Raw genomic sequence first — 21,270 nt, forward strand, 5'->3', positions numbered from 1 at the left:
GCTGCTCTGATAAAGAAGAGCAGGAGGCAGAGGTGGGAGAAATTGCACAAATATGCCATCTTATCGTCCTCTGCATCCATTCCGGCTCTTTCTGGCATCCTGACCCCTGACATCCTCTGCCTGGATGAGTGCTTCCACGCACCAGGGAGCCTGGAGATTGAGGAGATTGTCCGGAGAAGCAGGAGCATGAAACCAACAGATAATGAAATATGGCTGGGTTTCTACAAGGACGAGATAAGGTCTGCTTCTCATCTCCGTGGCGACTATCGGCCTCTCGGGATCTAACATGCGCTGCGGAGGCAGACGCCGTACATACAAACAAAGCGGATCGGACACGAGATTGTTTCAAGATGATGTATCGTGAACGGTGGGCAACGATTGAGCAAAGCATGCTGGGACGTTGTGTTAATTTGGTGGGTGTGGTCAGGAAGGAGTTGAGTTCGCCAGTTTGCTAGCTTGGCAACGATTTACCAGCCTTTACCTTTTAATTAAGCAACCCTAAACGCGCGCATGTGCTTTTAATAGTGCACAGTCATGTCCTCCTCCGTGAAGGCTAGAGCTACTCTGCCCCATTTCTAATGAAAGTTGAGTTTTATTCTCATATCTTGTCCACTAGAGGTCAGCAACTCCCACACCCTGGGCCTATAAACGCAAAAGTCACCAGTTTTGTTCATCAGAATCTGTATTCATGATCCTTTTAAAGTTTCGTGCACACAAAGTCGGCTCCCGTGTATTAAAACCTTGAGCTGCCGTCACTGACGGTCCAAATTTACCTCGCCCCCCCCCCCCACATGACAGACGGCTCATTTTCATAAAAATGCTAATGGGAATTATAGAAGGAGCCCTCCAGCATTTCTGATGGGCTCCAAGAGGCTATTGTCTGGAAATTGAGTTGACATTAGTGCTGATATTCTGCATATATAAATTTTTCCCTCAACACTGTCACTAGGTGAGCGAATTAGCACGTTTCCATGGCGTAATGGAGGTTCGGCTGGGTTGACAGAGGCTTTTATGTCCCAGGAGGATGATTGGCATCACCGATCCTCATGACCACCCCCCTCCCACCTCATAACAGCATCAAAATTAGCCTTAATGAAGAGAAGCGAGTCGACTGAGGAGAGACAATCAAACCTTTATTAAATGTTTTAATCTCCTGTACACGTGTACGGTAATGAGAGATGGATCCGTGTTTGCGACGGGGCGGTCTTCACCCCAAAGTGCGTGGCTGCGCGTGGAAGCAACGTGATCTACCAACGCCCTAAAATCTATAGGTTAGCTTACTGAGCAACTCCTCGGGTAAATAAAATGACAGAAATAGTAAAATTCCACTACCATCCAAGTCTGTTCCCTTGAGTAAACAAAAGAGATGTATTTCAAACCTTCCTTCTTTTTCGTTTGGTTATCATACAAAAAAAAAAGCACTGTAGCTCGATCCAAAGCTAAACGTCTAGCACTTGTAAACAAATTACAAAAAGGCATCTTAAAACAATCCACGTTTACTACGGAAGGGTTTAACGCTGAAACACTTCATCGAGGGCAGATACAATCCTCGGATATTTCCACTGAAATTAATAAAAGCCGCAAATTAAAGGCACAGTTTTCTTCATTTGGGTCTGGTGCAGCTCTGATGGTCAGACCGTTAGAACCTGGCGTCGGTATTCAGGAATAAATAGAAATACTGAGCTAGCTTAGCCGCTAACTCACAGAGGCACTTTTTCTTAATTTAAACCTGGAAAAAAGCAACAGAGCGATGATTAATTAACCTAATTGAACTGAAGAATTGTGACACCCTGATGACTAAAGTGCCACGTCGTCGTTTCTTATAAAATCATGGAGACAGTGGAAGGGCCTGAGCTCACTTTGGCTGATGATCATCTCTAAATTTGGTCCAAGTCTTCCTCCACAAGAGCTCGCCCATGAGCCTGACCTGGGGTGGCTGGTGCGTGCACAGACGTGGCCGTGCGCGCTTGTGTGTGCACATACATTCATTTTAGGTTTGCCTTTTAAGACCTTATCAAGGAAAAATCAAAAGAACCCACAATCTATGTGGCCTATATACATGACATTTACATTAAATACAGAAAGGACGACAAACAAAGGTCGAGAAGATGTTAAGCCGCGGCGTTTGCTCCTCTGACACCGGACAGTTTAACCTTCAACACGGGGGAGACGTGAAGAAGGAGCCAAGCTGCTGGACTGGGCCCAGGGCAGGAGGTCAGGGCAGAACAGGGGGAGGCGGCGGGGCCGTTGGTGTGGTTCTACCTCGTTAGCTGACCCACCACCTTCAGCAGAGTCTTGTTCTCCTGTTTCAGCTGCTCGTTCTCGTCCTCAATGTCATCCAGGTCCTGCCGAGACAGCAGAAGAGCAGCTCAGGACGGGAACATTCAGCACGCGGCCGAGCTAAAGGGAGCTTCACTCCCCACAGCCGGGCGGCAACAAATTAGACGTTAACAGCCTCGATTAGTGGCTGATGATGAGAGAGGCTCTCAGCTGCCACGGCGCGCTGGTCTAAACGACGCCTCTCGTTCTGGAGTCGGTCCATCACCGAGTGCATTCACCAGAGCCGTACGAGGGAGGTGGCAGGGTCGTCCCAGCCACAAAGGGATTATTTACCCTACGTGTGTTCTTAAAGGTCGAGCCGTGCCACTGCTGAGATCTGACCCCGGCTTCTTCTGCACAATAAACTTCTGCAGCCACTGAAGGTTTAATCTTCCTCCGCGCAGACTGGATCAGACCTTATCTCCTGCCTTCCCATCAGGCTTTGCAACAGTCTATCTCAGGCACGTCTCTGATGCTATCTCGGCGCCGCCCGCCGCAGCGTGAAGCGTGTCTTTTAGGACCAGATTCCTGTCCGTGTGATGCTATCACCCTAATGCAGTGGCGACGCGACTCCGGCGTCCACCATGACGAGCCAACTCCTGTTCCAGCGTGACATCTGTCATCGGGGTGAAGCGAAACGAGCTGCAGTACACCAGCCACGCCAGCAGGTGGCAGGGTGACTCAAGCGTATGCACTATCCCAAAAAACACAAATTAGTCCGTCTCAAGGAAGCAGAATCTCTTGTTTAAGGTTCCATATTTAAGTCGTGGTGCTGTGGACTGATTTTCAAGTTAGCGGTGTTCTAAACACAGCTCGATCCTGCTTTTCTTTGTGGCTTCATCATGAGGAACCCAAGAGGCAGGTGAGATTGTGGGGGTGAATCAGAAGTGAGATGTTTTCAGTTGCACCCAAACACCCTGAGAGGAAGCCTGAGGAGCCCTCCACTGAGATGAAACGGGTGAAATCCAGGCAGGCAGCACGACAGAGCTGGATCACGTTGGACTCACCCTGTTCAGCAGGTCGACCTCCTCCTTCAGCTTCCCGATGAGGTCGTCTTTGTCCTGGTGGGCTTTCAGCAGCCTGAGGTTCTCCTGACGTTCTCTGGCCAGCTCCTGAAACACAGATCCCACCAAGAGTAACCTCACGCTTGACCTGAGAAGTTCTCCCCAAATCCGGTCTGAAATATGGAGCCTCGTGTAAACACCCGCGTAGATTTCCTTCTGGTGATGGGGAACAGGTGAAGGAACACAAGTGCTGCACGTTGACGGACGTGTTTGGGTTAATCCGTTACACGTGTAGGGGCAGACAGGTGTGAAGGGATTCTCTGAGGAGCTCCAGATGCTGGATTTCTCCTTTCTTTGGAGAGAAACTGGGTGTTCAGAAGGTTTGTGATGCCCCAGCTCAGAGAGTCCTCTAAGGCAGGAGGTCAGCCACATCCATAGCTTCACAAAAACTGCTTAAAAGCCGCCGCGCGGCGTTTGTTGATGGGGTCGAGTGTCAATTCAGCCTCGATTCCTCCAGGTAGAAAATCAGAACTCGCCCGAATAAAGTGCTTGGCCAAAAGAGTTCTGCTCGGGCTCAGAGACTCTTTACACATTTACAGGATTTAACCGTGAGAGCAGAGGTCAGCCATGAAGTCTGCCAGTTTACATTTCCATGGATGGGTCCATTTATAGAGAGGTGGAGGATGGAAACCAGGCAGAAAAAAGCACGTTAGAAGAAGAAACGGGCAAGTTTGGGTTCAAACGAGGCCAAGCGTGACCACCCAGGCCACCAAATTCCTGGTTTTTTTACGTTAAAATTAAGATTTACTAAAAAACGGTAAAATGTCGCAGCTGGATTCTTGAGTTAGGGCGAAAATATGTGGTAACGCCGTCAAACTGTCAGGAATTTTAATAAATAAATCCTGCAGCTGTGACATTAAATAACAGAACAAGAAAAAGAAACTTTGTAATTAAACTTTGTCAACACCATATTGGGGGTTTGACATTTCGCTGCCGGGAGTTTATTCTAAGTCTAAAGGCCAATTACAGCAGCTAAACGTTAAAAATGTCGTTCGTTTCGCTTCGTTTTGGTCGTGATGACCACAGATCATTCAAAGCCACTCTTTAACCTTTGACCTTTACACAAGGAGTTCCGCCTCGGCAGCTGTTTGGCTTTGGCTCCTGTCCACGCACGGCTGGAAACTGATTACGTCAGACGGAGCTGATCTGGGAGGACGTTTTGAGACTCTCCCGCCCGTCTGAGACTGACTAACTAACCTCAGACGTCAGAAGTGGGATTTGACCCTCAGGTCAGGTCGCTGCAGGTATGCTTGCGTAATAACCTGGGAGAGCAGGATGTGGCATCAATAAACGGCTTTTATTGATGTCATGCTGCTCATTGTTGACAGAACAGAGTCGTATAAATAGTATCGGTGCAGCCGTGTTGGAATGTCACCTGCAGGTTCCTCTGACGTGGCCAAGGAGCCCGTTTCATTGTTAGGACCGTTCCATGAAAAGAGTCGTGCTTTTACCTTCTCCAGCTCATCTATCCTTCTCTCCAGACTTCCAGGAGCTGGGTCTCTGGCGTGGCGGTTGTGGCGCTGCCTGTTCCCTCCCACCTCCTCCTCTGCTCCCACGGAGCTGTGGCACCAAAGCAGGAGGAGAAAAACAAGAGAACATGATGACAAAGAGCTTTAAAAACCTGATGTGGATTTTTCAGATTCTTCCCCCGACAAACACTTGAGCTGAATCATACCCGGGTTATTGGACCTGAACAGATGACACATCCAGAATAAAGGACCTGCTGGGAACGTGTCCCTTTTCTGTCCTCTCACTCAGGTGTGCATTACTAACACCGCTCTGCTTTTTAGTCCATTAATGGAGAAAAGGCCGTCAAGGATTCACCACACTGGTGCAAAAAGGCTTCTGCTTCTAAAAAACCACATTACAATTACAATTTCCACATCACAACTTCAAACAGGCTGAAGACCGATCTGCTTTCCTACTGCTGGGGGGGGGGGCGGGGGGGGGGGGACGGACGGTTTTAATTAGCTTTCATGTCTCCTTTTAGCAGCGCATCACCTCCAGGCTGGGAAGAGTCTGTAGGTGTGAGAAACTGTTTTCCATAGAGGCAGTTTTATCCAGAACTGGAGACCAGACTAGAGGGGGGACGGAGACCAGACTAGAGGGGACAGAGACCAGACTAGAGGGGGGACGGAGACCAGACTAGAGGGGACAGAGACCAGACTAGAGGGGGGACGGAGACCAGACTAGAGGGGACAGAGACCAGACTAGAGGGGGGACGGAGACCAGACTAGAGGGGACAGAGACCAGACTAGAGGGGACGGAGACCAGACTAGAGGGGACAGAGACCAGACTAGAGGGGACAGAGACCAGACTAGAGGGGGACGGAGACCAGACTAGAGGGGACAGAGACCAGACTAGAGGGGACGGAGACCAGACTAGAGGGGGGATGGAGACCAGACTAGAGGGGGGACGGAGACCAGAATAGAGGGGGGACGGAGACCAGACTAGAGGGGGGACGGAGACCAGACTAGAGGGGACAGAGACCAGACTAGAGGGGGGACGGAGACCAGACTAGAGGGGACAGAGACCAGACTAGAGGGGGGACGGAGACCAGACTAGAGGGGGACGGAGACCAGACTAGAGGGGGGACGGAGACCAGACTAGAGGGGACGGAGACCAGACTAGAGGGGGAAGAGACCAGACTAGAGGGGACAGAGACCAGACTAGAGGGGACAGAGACCAGACTAGAGGGGGGATGGAGACCAGACTAGAGGGGGGACGGAGACCAGACTAGAGGGGACAGAGACCAGACTAGAGGGGGACGGAGACCAGACTAGAGGGGACAGAGACCAGACTAGAGGGGGGATGGAGACCAGACTAGAGGGGACAGAGACCAGACTAGAGGGGACGGAGACCAGACTAGAGGGGGACAGACCAGACTAGAGGGGACGGAGACCAGACTAGAGGGGGGATGGAGACCAGACTAGAGGGGGACGGAGACCAGACTAGAGGGGACAGAGACCAGACTAGAGGGGGGATGGAGACCAGACTAGAGGGGGGACGGAGACCAGACTAGAGGGGGACAGACCCAGACTAGAGGGGGGATGGAGACCAGACTAGAGGGGACAGAGACCAGACTAGAGGGGACGGAGACCAGACTAGAGGGGACAGAGACCAGACTAGAGGGGACGGAGACCAGACTAGAGGGGACAGAGACCAGACTAGAGGGGACGGAGACCAGACTAGAGGGGACAGAGACCAGACTAGAGGGGACAGAGACCAGACTAGAGGGGGGACGGAGACCAGACTAGAGGGGGGACGGAGACCAGACTAGAGGGGGGACGGAGACCAGACTAGGGGGGACGGAGACCAGACTAGAGGGGGGACGGAGACCAGACTAGGGGGGACGGAGACCAGACTAGAGGGGGGACGGAGACCAGACTAGAGGGGACGGAGACCAGACTAGAGGGGACGGAGACCAGACTAGAGGGGGGATGGAGACCAGACTAGAGGGGACAGAGACCAGACTAGAGGGGGGATGGAGACCAGACTAGAGGGGACAGAGACCAGACTAGAGGGGACGGAGACCAGACTAGAGGGGACAGAGACCAGACTAGAGGGGACAGAGACCAGACTAGAGGGGACGGAGACCAGACTAGAGGGGGAACGGAGACCAGACTAGAGGGGATGGAGACCAGACTAGAGGGGACGGAGACCAGACTAGAGGGGACGGAGACCAGACCAGGTGGAGTTCTCATCTCAAAGAGGAAGTGTTATTTGTCTGAATATTCTGATTAAAGCTGCTCCCCTGTGCACCCACACAGACGCTTCACCCTGTTCCAACAACACTCAAGTATGTAATTGTATTTTTAGAGACGTGTCCTTGGCAGCACTGACGACAGACGCAGCACAAACCTCTGCGGTGCTCAGCGGGTCCTGAAGCCGAGCCTAAACACTGACTCCCTCCATACTAAACATCACAGTGTGGCCCATTAGCACCCTGCAGGGTGAGGTCTCAGGGAGCCTGGGGGGGGGACCAATCACACACCCTCGGGAGCATCAGCAGGTGGGAAATGGAGCCGGGAGTAACAGCAGCCGCAGGAACGACAACACTTTGAATGCAGGATAACGCTGATGAAGCCTCACCTCTTGTGACGGCCGCTCCCAGATCTGGGGGTGTCCTGAAACAAAGTGGGAGGAGGGGGGAAATCAGTTCAGACCAAAATCAATCCAATCATCATGTGTGATTTCAGAGAAGCAGATATCAGGGTGAGATTTCGTCGGGCCACAGTTGCGATCCTCGGCCCAGGGGGGTGTCGCCGCCCCAGAGAGGGGCAGGAACACGACCATCCAATCTGGAGAATAACAAATCTATCAAGAGAAGCATTTATAGAAAGCCTCTAGGTTGCATAGGAAGCCTCTGAACTGATATATAGATGAACTCTGCTGCGTCTAATGGCTCAGCAGGAGCCCCCCAGCCCCGAGGTGTGGAAGGCAATCTCGCTTTGCAACACGGAGGTGCGTGCTTATCTCCTTTTCCCATTATTCCTTAATCTAAAGGTTGTTTAGATCTGTACGCTCCAATAAAGTCGCCCTCGGTAGCTCCTCGCTCTAAAACCGAGGTGTGCGTCACGGGCGCTCGGAGACAAATGCTCGTCTCCTCTCCTCGGAGGTCATGTGCAGTGGAGAGTCTCAGGTTTCTGCTGCCATCTATCTGTCAAGGTCAGCGTCGCCCCCATCCTCTGTCACATGTCATCTATTAGCCCTGAGATGAAATCCCAGCCTTCATCTCCTCCCCGACTCCCGCCTGGGTGGACTTGCTGAAGATGGAGGACAGCGGCGAGGGCGGCGTGCAGCTGCAGAGGGCGAGACACTCCAGAATACTTCCTGTCTACATAAAAATCCGCCACACTTTGATGAAGTTTGTCTCAGAAACCAACATCTCGTCCAGTTCCATTTCAGACTTGAGAGATGTGAAACCGGGATACTTGACTCTGATAATGATGAGCAAGTCCGGTCCGTTACAGCTCATAAACCGTCTGATTTGGCCTGACCTGCTGTGAACCCTCATTACACCAATCAAAGCCGCCGACGCTGGACTTTCCAAACGCGGCCGTCCGAGGAGACGCAAAAGCAAACTATTTATTTCCTGTATTGCTCGTTTCCTGTGGGCGTCCTGCAGACAGACCTTCAGGTCATATTGGATATTCAGAGGATCCATCTGGTCGCTCCAGGACTCACATTTACATTTAAAGAGCGTTTCAGCGGAACAATCGCTGACCAAACTAAAGGGACCATCTTAATGTCCTGTTTTTCCTGCTAATTAAAACCGTAATTACTGACTGGCAGTTTTTATACAACAACCGTCGCCCCAGATGCATTTTTATTTAACTGCATGTTAAACAGGAGCTTGAAGGCAACTGTTTGGTTTAATACAGGGAGGATGGACTGATGATCAGCCGGCCTCTGTGGGAGAAAGAACAGTTTTATCTGCGACGCTGTTGCGGCGCCTTGGCGGCGTTTGACAGCGGCGTGCGGGATTATGAATCAAGGTTAGCCTAATTCACGCAGGACTCGCGCTGCAACTTTATTTATCATGCTTGAGCGGAGCTGACAGCTCCCGCAAGAGCCGCCGCAGAGCCCAGAGCAGCTGGGAAACCAGAGAAAACAAACAACCATAACACGTGCACTATATCACTCAGCGTGCACTCCAGGATTGATTGAGCGCTTCACAAACTGGCGGCGGCGCCGCGAGTCAACATTGATGACCCTGAACTCAAATATGGGCTCAAACCCGAGATGTGCCCTGTTTTTCAAACTGGGGTTATGTGCATTTGAATGTTCAGGTCTAGAGAATAAAAGAGCTAAAGGGATTGTTGGTGGCCATCCTGTCAGATTTACCACAGCTAACATGACTGCTGGATGGAAACACCAGTTCTCCCTGCTGTTCAGTGAAAATGTTCTGCACCAGTAGATTTTTCTTCCTGACAAGAAGGTGCTAATTAAAAATGCAAATGAGGCTCGTTAGACAAACCTTCAAGCTGATGGTTAGAGGGAGCCACATATAACCTGCTTTGTTTCACTCCACATTCAATGCATTTCAGGAATGTTCCATATGGCCTCGAACGTTCCCTCCCTGAAATCATCTGTCCTTGTTGGACGAGAGGCAAGAACCGATGTTCTTACTGGGAGGAAACAGGCTCACGTGTTAGCTTAACACGCATGTTCAGCGTTACCTACGAGCAAAACAAGCAATTCAAGATATTTTATGGTTTCAGTTTGGACTAAACACCACCTACCATTAGGTGATCGTGATGTAACTACAGTCAGCCAATAGGGGGCAGTATGACGACCATGGAGGCGCTTCCACGTAAATGTTGTTGACAATTCGTCGCCGCGACAGCAAAGCCGATGAAGATGAAAGACTTGAGGAAGTAGTTGACAGTTTGTAACGTCCGATGACCAGACAGGACTGAAGATCCTGACGCAGCGTTTGTCAGCACATTCCTGAAACGCCGACCAAACCCAATCCGACAGCTCTGCGTCGTCCCTTCATCAAAATCGTTGCTGAGCAGAATGTGAATCCCGGGATATCGGAATAGTTTGATCTGCGTCGGCCGTCGTGCTCAACAAGTGTCATTTATTTGCCCCGGCTGACGGGTGGCGGGAGATTGATCCAGAACAGTGGCTGTTTGTTTCGAGCGCCTCTCGTCGACGCCAACGCCGGTTTTTAATTTTTCCCTCCGTGCAGCGTCTCAGCAGGTGCTGTCACAGTCGCCCTGTTAGCCGCACATTTGTGTGCGCACTCCTCGGGTCTCATTAACAGCCCTGAACAAAAATCCGCCTGCTGACGCCCAACAGCTGATCCACCTGGAAGGTGACTTTTAACGGCGTTCACATCGGCACTCGCGCGCGGCCGTTTCATCCCATCCTGTTTTAGTGTCGTTACCCAGCTGGAGATGCTCCCCGACGTTCACAAGCGTCGCACAAGCGCCGCCGCACTGCAAGGCGAGCGTGTCGTTTTGGATTTTTCCATTTATTCCCACCCTCCTGCTACAGACTTCACAGGTCGCGTTAATTAAATGAACCCGAAATGATGAACAGGCTCATTTGGACACCAAACAGCTGCCAATCACACCGTTCCGCACGTCAATTAACATCAACGGATAATTCAGTCACCGTACCAGTAAGTGGCCAGAGTTGGCGTCGGCCGTCATGGCCTCGTTCTGGTAAGTGTTGGCCTGGACCAGCGCCTCCTCCTCCCGCCGCTCCTTCTCCCCGGGGTCGTCGTCGTCCAGCTCATCCAGGCTCTGAGGACCCGAGAACAGGCGTAGAATCAGTTATCAATAAACACCCAGAACAGGTCAGATCAGGTCCCAACAGCGACATTTCTCACCCATCACTGCTTATTCAGCTTAAAGACCATGAGGCTGCATCAGACGAGTCGTATCATTTCTGTTCCACCTCAAACGTGCTAACAAAGCAGAAGCCTTCGTATGAAGCGGAACACGCGCGGCTGCATTTAAACGGCAGAACTACAGCATTATCTCTTCTCCTCCTCCGCCGTGTCAACAGCACGCTCACAATATTCATTTCCCAACGCGATTAGAAAAGGACACTGTGGGAATGTAAATGCTGACAGACTAATTATACTGAGGCCGCCGCCGCTGTCAGGATGTTTCCCGTCAAAGCCGGGTCCTGCTGCTGCCTCACCGCCGTCTCTGAGACGTTGAATTATTTTCAAAATGGAGTTATTGCTGAATGGAAAAAGCAGCTCTCTCCTGAGGGGCTGGAGGCCTTTTTTTATTTTTTTTTAATCAATCTGGTTCCTGTGAAGAACAGCAGAAGCCGACAGTAACGCGGTTCCGCCGCTGCATGGTGATGTGGCGACGACCTCGGCCTGAACGCATCCAAGGTCTCCTTTTAATCCTCCGAGGACACAAACACGTCCAGGAAACCCCCCCAAAGGCTCCCTGCGGGGCCAAACGAAGACGTTTGATTGGACTTTTCCTCCCAAACGTCCTTTGGAATTGTACTAAACGTCACGTACGACAACACAGAGCAGAAACCCTTGTCGGTATTTGACTCACGCTCGCCATTAAACGTGCGTGGCCTCAGACGTACAGCCAGGCTGCTCCGGCCAGAACCGCAGCTCCCGATCGGCGGCTCTTTACTGGTAAAAATAACCGTACAAGGGTTGTGAGGAATGCAGTCATTTGCGAGGCCTTTCCTGCCAAAGGCTTTATCAGCTCTCCTCTGGGAACAGCAGCAGCCCCGTTCCATGGAACGCTCTGCAGCTTGATGCGTCTGCATGCACGCCGTCCCCGTCTCGGGGACACGATAACGGAGCACCTACTGTAGCTGTCACCGGTTTATACCAGGGAGATTCCATGGAAATGATCTTTCCCGATAGCAACGTATGTTGGATGCGCAGTGAGGTCGGCGGTGACTAACCGCTCTGCTATGCTCCGTGTTGTCTGAAATATGGAACCAGGAATCTCCCAAGTTTACTTTGGATCAAAACGCAGCCCATTTTGCCCTCCAGTATTCCAAGTTGCATTTCTTCTGTTCCAAATAAAGGGGAAAAGGGGGCTCTGGGTGTAACCATATAAGGGATTTCTCCTCTCAGAATCAGCCTGTGGCCAATTTCTTGTACCTTGGAACGCAGAGAAGAGTACAGAAGGTGCTCACGGTTGAATTAGTGATGCTTTCATTGATGTTATGACTTCCACTGAGCCCGAGTCATCTCATCAGGTGGCAAAGAATATGGACTCGGATGAAGGAATGAGCACTGATCACTGAAGTGCTAACTTAGATAGGTAATAATAGAAGACGCTAATGTTTTATTAAGCCTAATCTTTGAACATCGGGCTCTTTGTTCGCTGGATTAAACTGTCTTTGATAATAGTCAATTAACATAAACACCATTAACATGAAAGCTGTCAAACTGCCAAAAAGCACAAGTAGATCCCTAAAAGCCTCTCTGCCTCCTGTTTATGGCAGCAGCCGCGGCAGAACCTGCATGCCCTCCGCTCCAGCCTCAGCGGCCACGGCCGTCAATCCGCATGTTATGAGTTTAAGAAGCTCCATCTGGAGCGGAGCTGGTGATCCGCTGGAATGTCTGTTGGGCTTGGAAACTGTTTGTGCAAAAAAAACCCATCAGTCATCAGTACTTTTGTTCTGCACACCCGCTGCCTTCTGGTCCAGATATTATGGCCAAGTTCTGCGTTAGATTATGCCCAAATATCACTTGACTTTTAGATGAAATTCAATCAACGACCACGGCAACCACCGAAAGGACAGCAGACGAGCTAAATTTCCATTCTAACGGCATAATCTTATTACGTTTATGTTGTTAAATGAACCACATTCAGTCCAGTTTCGTCCACCAACGATGGAAAGGACTGCTGAAACCTGACTTTAAAAACCATCATCATTTGAAAAGAATCTACATTTATTGTTCCACGATCGCATCTCATGTACGGGAATCCATTTTAGCCCCGCCCACTCTGGAGTGTTGAACTAGCATCCGTCAGGAGTAACTTAGCGTAGCATATCTGAACAGTTGAACCTGGTCCCACCTTTGAGCTGAACTGGTAGTCTGAGACCTTTTAAGCTACCGTTAGCAACGAGCTAACTGCAGGGAGGAAGGGACAGAATCCGCCAACCAGCGACAGACTCTAAGAAGTATTTCTGAGTTTATTGTCTGAATTTAAAATAATAATGAAGCGGCGTCCCCCCACTGTTGTAATTTTCTGCCTGAGAAGAGCTCCTGGCCGCCGTTGCTGGACCGGAGAAACGCATTAGACGAGTCCGATTTCCAGCCCAGACCAAAATATTCCCTCCTGCCCTCAGAGCTGGTTCAGTTTGGAGACGTGGCCGGGCCGTCGCCGTGCCAGCGTCCTGTCCGGTTAGCTGGCAGATTTATCTCTAAACAAGCAAAGGGCACCTCCGCCCGAGGCGCAGGCCGGTACACCCGGTTTAATGATCTCTGCGCATTAATCACCTGCCACACGCCGCAGCGTGCTGATTTCATTAAGATGATCTATTAGAGGAGCGGGACGCCAGAACGCTGGCGTCTTTTAATCAGGACTGGCGGTCAGCTGGGGCTGGCAGCGGCTCAGGTAGACCGACGCCGGGATGTTCACCTCGGAGCTGCCGGATGATTAACATGACGCTACACCCTGCCAAGGTCGCCGCCGGGTCACGGCGAGGCGCGCCGAAGCACGACTGTGAAAAAACGACTGCCGTCAAAGCCCCCACGTGGTGAGAAAGGAACATAAAAGTCCCCACGAAAACTAAAAGCGGAGACTGCGATGATCTACTGCCACTGCGGAACAATTCCACACTTCCTCAATCCGATGCTTCTCCGGTGACTTGATTCCCAAACTTGCACAAAGGACTATTTTCTGAGTAAAAGGGCCGTTCGGGGACAGACGGGAGTCAAACGGCGTGCAAAACATTCTCAAGGACCAGAGCTTTTGTTCGCCGCAAAAGCCTCAGGTTGCTTTCTTTAAAACGGAGTGTTTATCGCCAGGAGCCCTGCGCTGTTTTTTTGGGAACTTCCAAGTTTGCCCGGAGGGTAATTTCGCCTCTTTGAGACTATAACATTTAATCAGCGCTCAGCCAGACCTCAGACTTCTGAACACACACGTTCTGACAGACAAACAAGGACCCAGCAGGGGGTCTGGCTGTGCTTGTGCAGGCCGAGATAGCGGCATTCCTCCGCATGTGGCAGACGGGGCCGAGGCCCGAGGGCAGGTCAGGCGCGCTCAGCGGGGCTGGGCCGAGTTCTCCGACCGTCTGAACAGGCTTGTGGGAAACAGCCGACGGCACTTTTCAGTGTGCCAAACTGGTTCCATGGTCTGTGACCTACACACAAGTTGGAACAGAGCTGAGTTTAAACTGGGACAGCCTGAGTGAGGAGGTGTCTGTGTGGGGATGAGCGAGGGGGCGGGGTCCAAATGAAAGGTCAGGAGGTCGACGATGGGGCATTTTATGGGACATTGCGCCTCGTGTTCGACATCCATTACCGCTAACATCCAAACGAGCTCATTAGTGGCATTAAAATTAAACACCTAAGCAAAACAAAAGGTGAATTGAATTCATTAAATGGCAGGAAGGTGTTTGGGATGGTAAAATATTTTAAATGACACGCTATTCACAGCCATTTCCTGGTAAGAATTAAGCTGGTAATTCTGTTTGCACAGCTGTAGATGAGGGGAGATTTAAATGTCAGCTTTGTTGATCTTTCCAAGGGATTAACGATGCCGATTCCACCGACACATACACCAGGATCTGGGCCGAATCGGAATATTTCGGGTATCTCTAAACATCTGGATCACAGGTACACATTCGTCACAGCTCTGCGTAGGAAATAAAGCAGTTAACGCTGGAAATCAGGCATTTGGGTTTCTGGTCCATCACAACTCAGCGCCACCGTTTGTTGAGTTTTTCACTCCATTTCCTCAGACGCAAAAACTTTGGAGCGCTGAGGTCTTGCAACGTTTCACTGTCCATTATCTAACTTCCCTCTTGATCTTATGCTTTGCTGAGTTTAAAATAAACACTTAATAGGACTTTCTTTGGTTCACACAAATCCAAAGGGGAACAACTAATTCCCGTAGGAAATTTGCCTGGTCACATGATTAGAATCTGTGTTCAGTTTTCTGGCTCCGGACAGTGATGGATGCAAGTGTGCGTCAGCAGACACGCTCAATTTCACCCCATTCCTGGCACAAAGCAGGAAGCGCGAGCCTCAAACCTTCGGAACCTGCAGGAAAAGATATGAATTTCTCCTTTAATCAGGATGTTTGTGAGAAAAAAAACATGACACAGCAGGAAAGGGGAAAAAAAGGGAAAAATCAAAATCTCACACACACACAAACACACACTTGCTGGTGAAACTGCTTCACATGTGCTTCATATTAGGCCTGAAATCTTGTAATCTACTGGGATGTGTTTGGATACATTTCTCATTCTGTTCCAGCTCCCAACTGGTTTCCATTGCTGGGGTGAGTACCTACTGGTTGACAGGAGAATTTGGAGAGCTGTGCACGTCTGCGTGCACCTTCTTAAATTTGCCATTATGTGTGGAGACTTTCCTTCCAGTGGTGTGTGCACAAATAAAGCAGATAATGTGTGGAGAGTGTGCGGAGCCGAGCTGGCGGCTGGAGGCGGCAGGGCCGCGCTGTGCCAGCCTTGATCCCAGCAGCCTCTCCTCAATCCCCTCTCCCTCACAAACCAGCAGTAATAACGGGGTGTTGCACACACGCTGCACCGTGTTTTGTCTAACTCCTAATCTTGTTTCTGGTCTGCTGCTGGCGTGAGCACTTCTTCTTCCTTCCTGTCCTGATGGGTTTTTGTACAGCGTGGCACAGGAGCATAAAGCCAACTACACTGCATATTTGTAACCGGAAGACCGGCCAAAAGGTACAGGAATACAAAAAACAGCAGCCTGTCGTCGTTACGGTAAAACAGGAAGTTGATCAAAATCGACATGAATCAAAGGTGGCCGAAGAGAAGTATGCATCAGACTGGTGCGGGCTTAGGACAGCTAGGTATCCCACAATGCATTTCTCCTCAGCCAGCGACAGCAGCAGTGGGGGAAATAGCTAATGTTCAGTGGTGTAACTCGGTTGTTTGGGAGAGCAGCTTCACGTCTGTGTCGCGTGGAGCTGAGCAGCGTCCTGCACCTGTGAACAGGTATTCCAACCCCAGACAATTTAACTATATTCCACTATTCATCTTGTTTTGTCTCAGAAACAGCTTTTTAAAATATCAACCCACGTGTTTTCTATTGGTTTAAGGTCTGGGGACTGGGCCGGCCCCTCTATAACATTAATCCTGTCGGTCTGGAATCAAAGTGCTGCTCCCTTACTGGCGTGTTCGGGGCCATTTTTCTTGTTGAAACACCCATGACGACATTTCCTTTTCGTAATAACTATATGACCCCTTCAGGTGTTTTTATCTATCCAAATTGATCCTTGATCCTGGTTTACAGGCTCAACACAACAGTATGAGAAATCGTGAGGCGTCTGACGCCAGGCTCCACATCCTTCACAGCGTGCTGTGCCTTCAATTCAGCGTTTGAGGGCCATCTGACAAACTGAGGCCCCTTGACCCAAAATGAGCAATTTCGTTTCATCAGTCCACAAAACGTTGCCACGTCTCCCTCAGCCAGTCGAGGCGTTTTTCTGCAGATTGTAACCTGTCCAGCAAAAGTCTTTTTTCCCTCCAACAATGGAGGAGCATTTTTGACTGACAGCTTATCTTCAGATAAGGGGTTTGTCTACGCTACTCAGAAGACACGTTAGACCTGCTTTGATTACCCAGGAGCAGATAATCGGCTCAGTCTTGGCTATTTGGGCTATTACTCAACCCATTCTTCCATTTTTGCCCACATCTTTCTGGTTTTGGGTGCCATGTTGAAGCCTTTCATAGAGTTACTCATTAAGCCCTCACCCTTTTTTATTTTGAAAAACATAATATCCGTCTCAACTTTTCTGTACAACCAAAAAAAATGTATTTTTGGTTTTGGAAAAGTATATGCAGTGCTCCAAATGCATGCTCATGTGTGGATTTAGCAACGACCACGATTTTAATCTTTAATCACTTTTTTAAAACCCATTTTGAACACAACTATTCTCGGGAGACTACAACGTGACCCCTGACCCCAGTGCAGGAAATCGTCTTCCTCGGAATGACTGGTATCTCAGCGAGTCTCTGCTCGACCTTGATGTGGACAGGGATTGTTTGACATGTGCCACGGCAGAACGCTGTTGACTTTTACTACACAAACCCTCCCCGAACACATCCTGACCAGGACTGAACTCCTCCAGGATGTAGAGGAAAAACAAACTGACCTGCCTCACGAAGGACACTCGGAGAAGATACGTCTATTCCTCCGCTGACGTTTGAGGAGATGGTTGCAGCACCACTCGCCGCTCTGACTGAGCTGGTTTTCTTGGACTATTCTGATGTCAGAGAGCCAACAGCCCCCACAGACAGATTATCTCCTCAAAACTGGGTGACAAATGTCCCAAATCCAGGAAATAAAGAGTATCTATAAGGTTCCTGGTTTATTCTGCAGGTTGAAGTACAGCAGACGTGTAATTACTTCCTGAGCTGCTGGATGAGGGAACGTGGGCTCCGAGTCTGAGGAAAAAGCCCAGAGTTGCCCATTTTCAGCCAGCGTTTGATTATGTCTGTATTCCTTTAATTTGGTTTTGGGAATCTGCCCGTGGTGACTCATGTTTCTAGTTCAGTTCCCCACAGGATACCAGTTTAAATTCACCGCTTCCTGCTCCTCTGCTCGTACACGTCAATGCTGATAAAAATGCACTCAAACACTGAGGTACAACTTTATTATACACACTATATAAACTGTATTATTACTTGACATTACTGGTGTGACATCGATATCGCGTGTCACTGGCAGCCTGATGGCCGTGGTTAACCAACCAGTTAGACGACCTGCGTATTAAAACCAAACGGCTGATAATGACATCTTTCACATCTCCTGATAAACACAGGTGCTGCAATCATGGTGCCTTCCAAAAACCACCTGGATAAAGGTGTGGCAGTCCTGAAAACATGCCACTAGAGACAGTTAGGCTTAAAAATGGATGTTATAGGTGGTCTAATTGATCAAACACACGTCGGTGAACAGTTACTGACGGTGATGAGTACAGGTACATGGTCAATGAGGAAAGTTTCCACGCTTCTGTTCTGTCTAAGGTTCGGTGTTTGGAAGGGAATTTTCCAGACTTAAATAAATAACCAGCTAATTATGAAGATAATCGACTATAGGAGGACAAATAAGTCAGGAATGCAGCAGGGCCCGCAGCTGAAGATTAGCCACAGACATTGTCTTCAGGGGTTTGACAGGGAAATGATGACCTTTGTTTATAATGAGACTGTTTTGGGGAAAAACTGTTTATTTCCTTGTTCTCCCAACTGTTCCATCTCTGTCACCCCTGGAGGCCAATTGCTGAATCAGAAATATCTCCTTGACTATGAAACACTTGCTCTTTAAAAATGACTGAAAAATAATCCATTCATTTTAAATATAATGTCCTAAAATTGTTTATTTATATAGTGACTGAAGTCGAAGCTTAATTTTCAGCTCAAATGTGAAATAATTGCATGTTTCAGTGTCTTTCTGCACTGTCCTGATGTGACAGACTGTATTAAACCCCATTCACTGGGAGATTTGATCTTGCGGCTGCTACGCGGCCGACGCAGAGGCGGTTTAAACCCTTTTGTTGGAGCGCTTTGCAGAAAAGCTGCGTTCCCCAGCAGCAAATATGAAACCCATGTGGTCAAAGGCGTGCCAGGCAGAGATACGTTTGATATTTAATTGCATTACAGACGATGCCAGATTTGTAATGCCTCTTATATCCGCACCTATTCTTGCCTGAAGTTGTGTAACAACCTGCCTAGCTGAAGCCATATGTGGAATTTACGGAGCTGAAGCCCCAACGAGGAGCTCTTTCAAACAAACACATGACGGAGTGCCATCTACCTACCGCACAGCGCGGCAGGAGGGGGCCTGTGGGACCGCTGGAGCTGTGACTGACGCGGCTTAAAGAGGGAAAAACAATGAAAAACACCGGGAATGTTGCTATTTAAAGCCCACCTCTGCCAGCCCGCTTTCAATCCTATTCATAACGAAAGCTGTTGACAGAGGCACCATTCCAGATGAGAGACGGGGGGGATGGATGAAGGGCGCAGCCAGACACGACAATCATCATGAACAGGGGCGACACCCTCGCTTTCCAACTCGACGGGCGATAAAGACCGCCGTGACCGAGTCGGCACGCTTTGGTCTCTGTTTATTTACACCTTTTCAGGCACACTTTTAATTAACCGACGTCGGACTGTTGACAGAGGTCAAGGTGGTTAAATGAGACTGGAGCCAGAGGGGACGGGCGTTCAGCCCACTTCAACAGGTCCTGTCGCAATTAAGGCCTTCGCCGAGCTGTGGACGCAAACTGCTGCTGAATCCCAGTCGATCAGATTGAATGACCTCTGACCCCAGCGATGAATGAGCAAAATTAGGGTGAACGGTCCCTGTAAACTGTGTCAGCTGGTACGTATGCCACCGTTCCTAAGTCCGTCTTTGGGATTGTGGCGAGCTCGGATGAAATCCTCTTAAAACCCCAGTTAGGAAATTAGGTCTTTTCCCAAAACAAGCTACTTAACAAGGTTCGTTTCTTAATCCCACTGCTGATAAAGGATTAAATTTCTCATTTACATGAAGGAAAAAAAACAAAAACAAATGCAAAGCCGACAAAAAGGAGGTTGTTTGAGTTCATGACTGAGCAGAGGAGCGGAATGAGGGCTGACAGCTAAATAATCGGCCCTCCGAGCCTCCAGACTTTGGCAGGAAGGCAGAGGAAGAGGTTAAACCTCTGCGTTGGGAGGAAGGTAACCGGAACAAAAGGCCCAGAGCCTGAGAAACGAGCCGGGTTCCAATATCAGAAGAATTTGGGCGAGCTGCAAGTTGATCCCCGCAGCGGCGGCCGGTCGGGTTTCTGCGGGTTTGCTGGGGCAGGTTGCTCGGCTCTTATCTCCAGAGTCCCATCAGCTCGCCAGCAGAGAGGATCAGCAGACACTCAGAACCCCCCCCACCCCACCGCTGCTGAACGTGAACATCACAGAGGAAACGGTGAGAGTTCCAACCGAACCGGTGCTGCAGACGTGCAGGATACAAATGTGTGGTGATGCCATGGTGTCGCTCACGCAGCTGTGGAATGCAACCCTCAACACTGGTGTCAGGCCCTCGGGCTGCACACACACCACTGTTTTATAATCACTGCCGTTGTTGTTTGATGATCTGGTCTTCATCCTGCTTAGAAACCCTACGATTGGAAGTGGGACACTTAAAAATAAACATGTGGCACAGCATTACTGGGAGCTCTTCAACAATGAGTTGGGGGGGGGTTGATAAAAGCAGCGTGTGTCGCCTGAGATTACATTATGTAATTTCCACTGGAGGCAACAATGGTCGGCCTCCCGCAGCCCTCTAACTCCTCATACGATTGCATCCTTCCTGGAGGTAATGGGGTCAAAACCTAGCCTTAAGCTTTTGAGGCACGGGTCTGGTTTCCAAAGATGGATGACATCTCCCGTGTTCTCCTTTAAAAACAGGCTGAAGGAACTCCCAGCTACCATCTGCTGTCCTCACACAGCCATCGACGCTGCGCTTCCCACCATAAAACGGTGGTTAACTGGAATTCCCTCCAGAAACAAATGAACGTTGAACAGCCATCCGGCTGACTACATCTCCCAGCATGCCTGGTGGAATAATTAGTAGAGACTGAAATAATGTGCTTGCACCTTAATTATTTTCACACAAAGTCCCACATCTCCTAAATCATATGGACGCAGATGGGCAGTTAGCATTTAATGCTAACAATAGGGCTACTTCCTGTTCTGATGTGTTTAAACCAGGAGAAAAAAAATTGTGCTGCAGGTCATCTTTATTGTGTGTGCATGTTAACACACGTGCACATCCTGTCCAGACTTGCTTCATGATGTCAGAGCCTGAACGTGAAGTTTACCTGTCAGTTATTTCAAGAACTACATGAAATTCAGCTTCATTTAAAAAGATAAAAACAAAACTTGTAATCTCCTCTCGGTACCTGCAGTAATCTGCCTTGACAATGATCTGCTGTAAGTAGGAGAGGGAAGTGGACCCGGGGCGGCTCATCACGCACAGATCTTTGATCAGAGGGGCTCAGGCCGTGTCACTGCAGCCCAGACATCCCTTCTCCTGAAAAATCATCATTCCAGAAGCTGAAGCTGGCTTTGCTGATGGCACTAATTGGCTGTTGGAGGATTTTAGTCGCGGCTGCGTCAGAACGACAATTATGAGACTCAGCTAAAGTGGGGTTTTTCCATTTCTGTCCTGCAGGAAGGTAAAGCACAGCATAAC

At 49.6% G+C, this 21,270-nt stretch overlaps 1 protein-coding gene across 2 annotated transcripts in view; it reads right to left on the bottom strand.

The window, feature by feature from the left end:
• Positions 1 to 1,112: 1,112 nt before the first annotated feature.
• Positions 1,113 to 21,270, bottom strand: part of pawr (PRKC, apoptosis, WT1, regulator) — a 28,960-nt gene continuing 8,802 nt past the window's right edge. For both annotated transcript variants that reach the window (XM_057023122.1, XM_057023123.1), the window contains exons 3-7: positions 10,514 to 10,639; positions 7,476 to 7,510; positions 4,835 to 4,943; positions 3,327 to 3,431; positions 1,113 to 2,345 (exon numbers count right to left, since the gene is read on the bottom strand). In XM_057023122.1, coding sequence (XP_056879102.1) covers positions 2,259 to 2,345; positions 3,327 to 3,431; positions 4,835 to 4,943; positions 7,476 to 7,510; positions 10,514 to 10,639 — 462 coding nt within the window. In that variant the 3' untranslated portion in view covers positions 1,113 to 2,258. The remainder of the gene's footprint in view (positions 2,346 to 3,326; positions 3,432 to 4,834; positions 4,944 to 7,475; positions 7,511 to 10,513; positions 10,640 to 21,270) is intronic.

The sequence above is a fragment of the Takifugu flavidus genome, chromosome 22, assembly GCF_003711565.1.
Source record: "Takifugu flavidus isolate HTHZ2018 chromosome 22, ASM371156v2, whole genome shotgun sequence".
NCBI classification, from domain to species: Eukaryota; Metazoa; Chordata; class Actinopteri; order Tetraodontiformes; family Tetraodontidae; genus Takifugu; species Takifugu flavidus.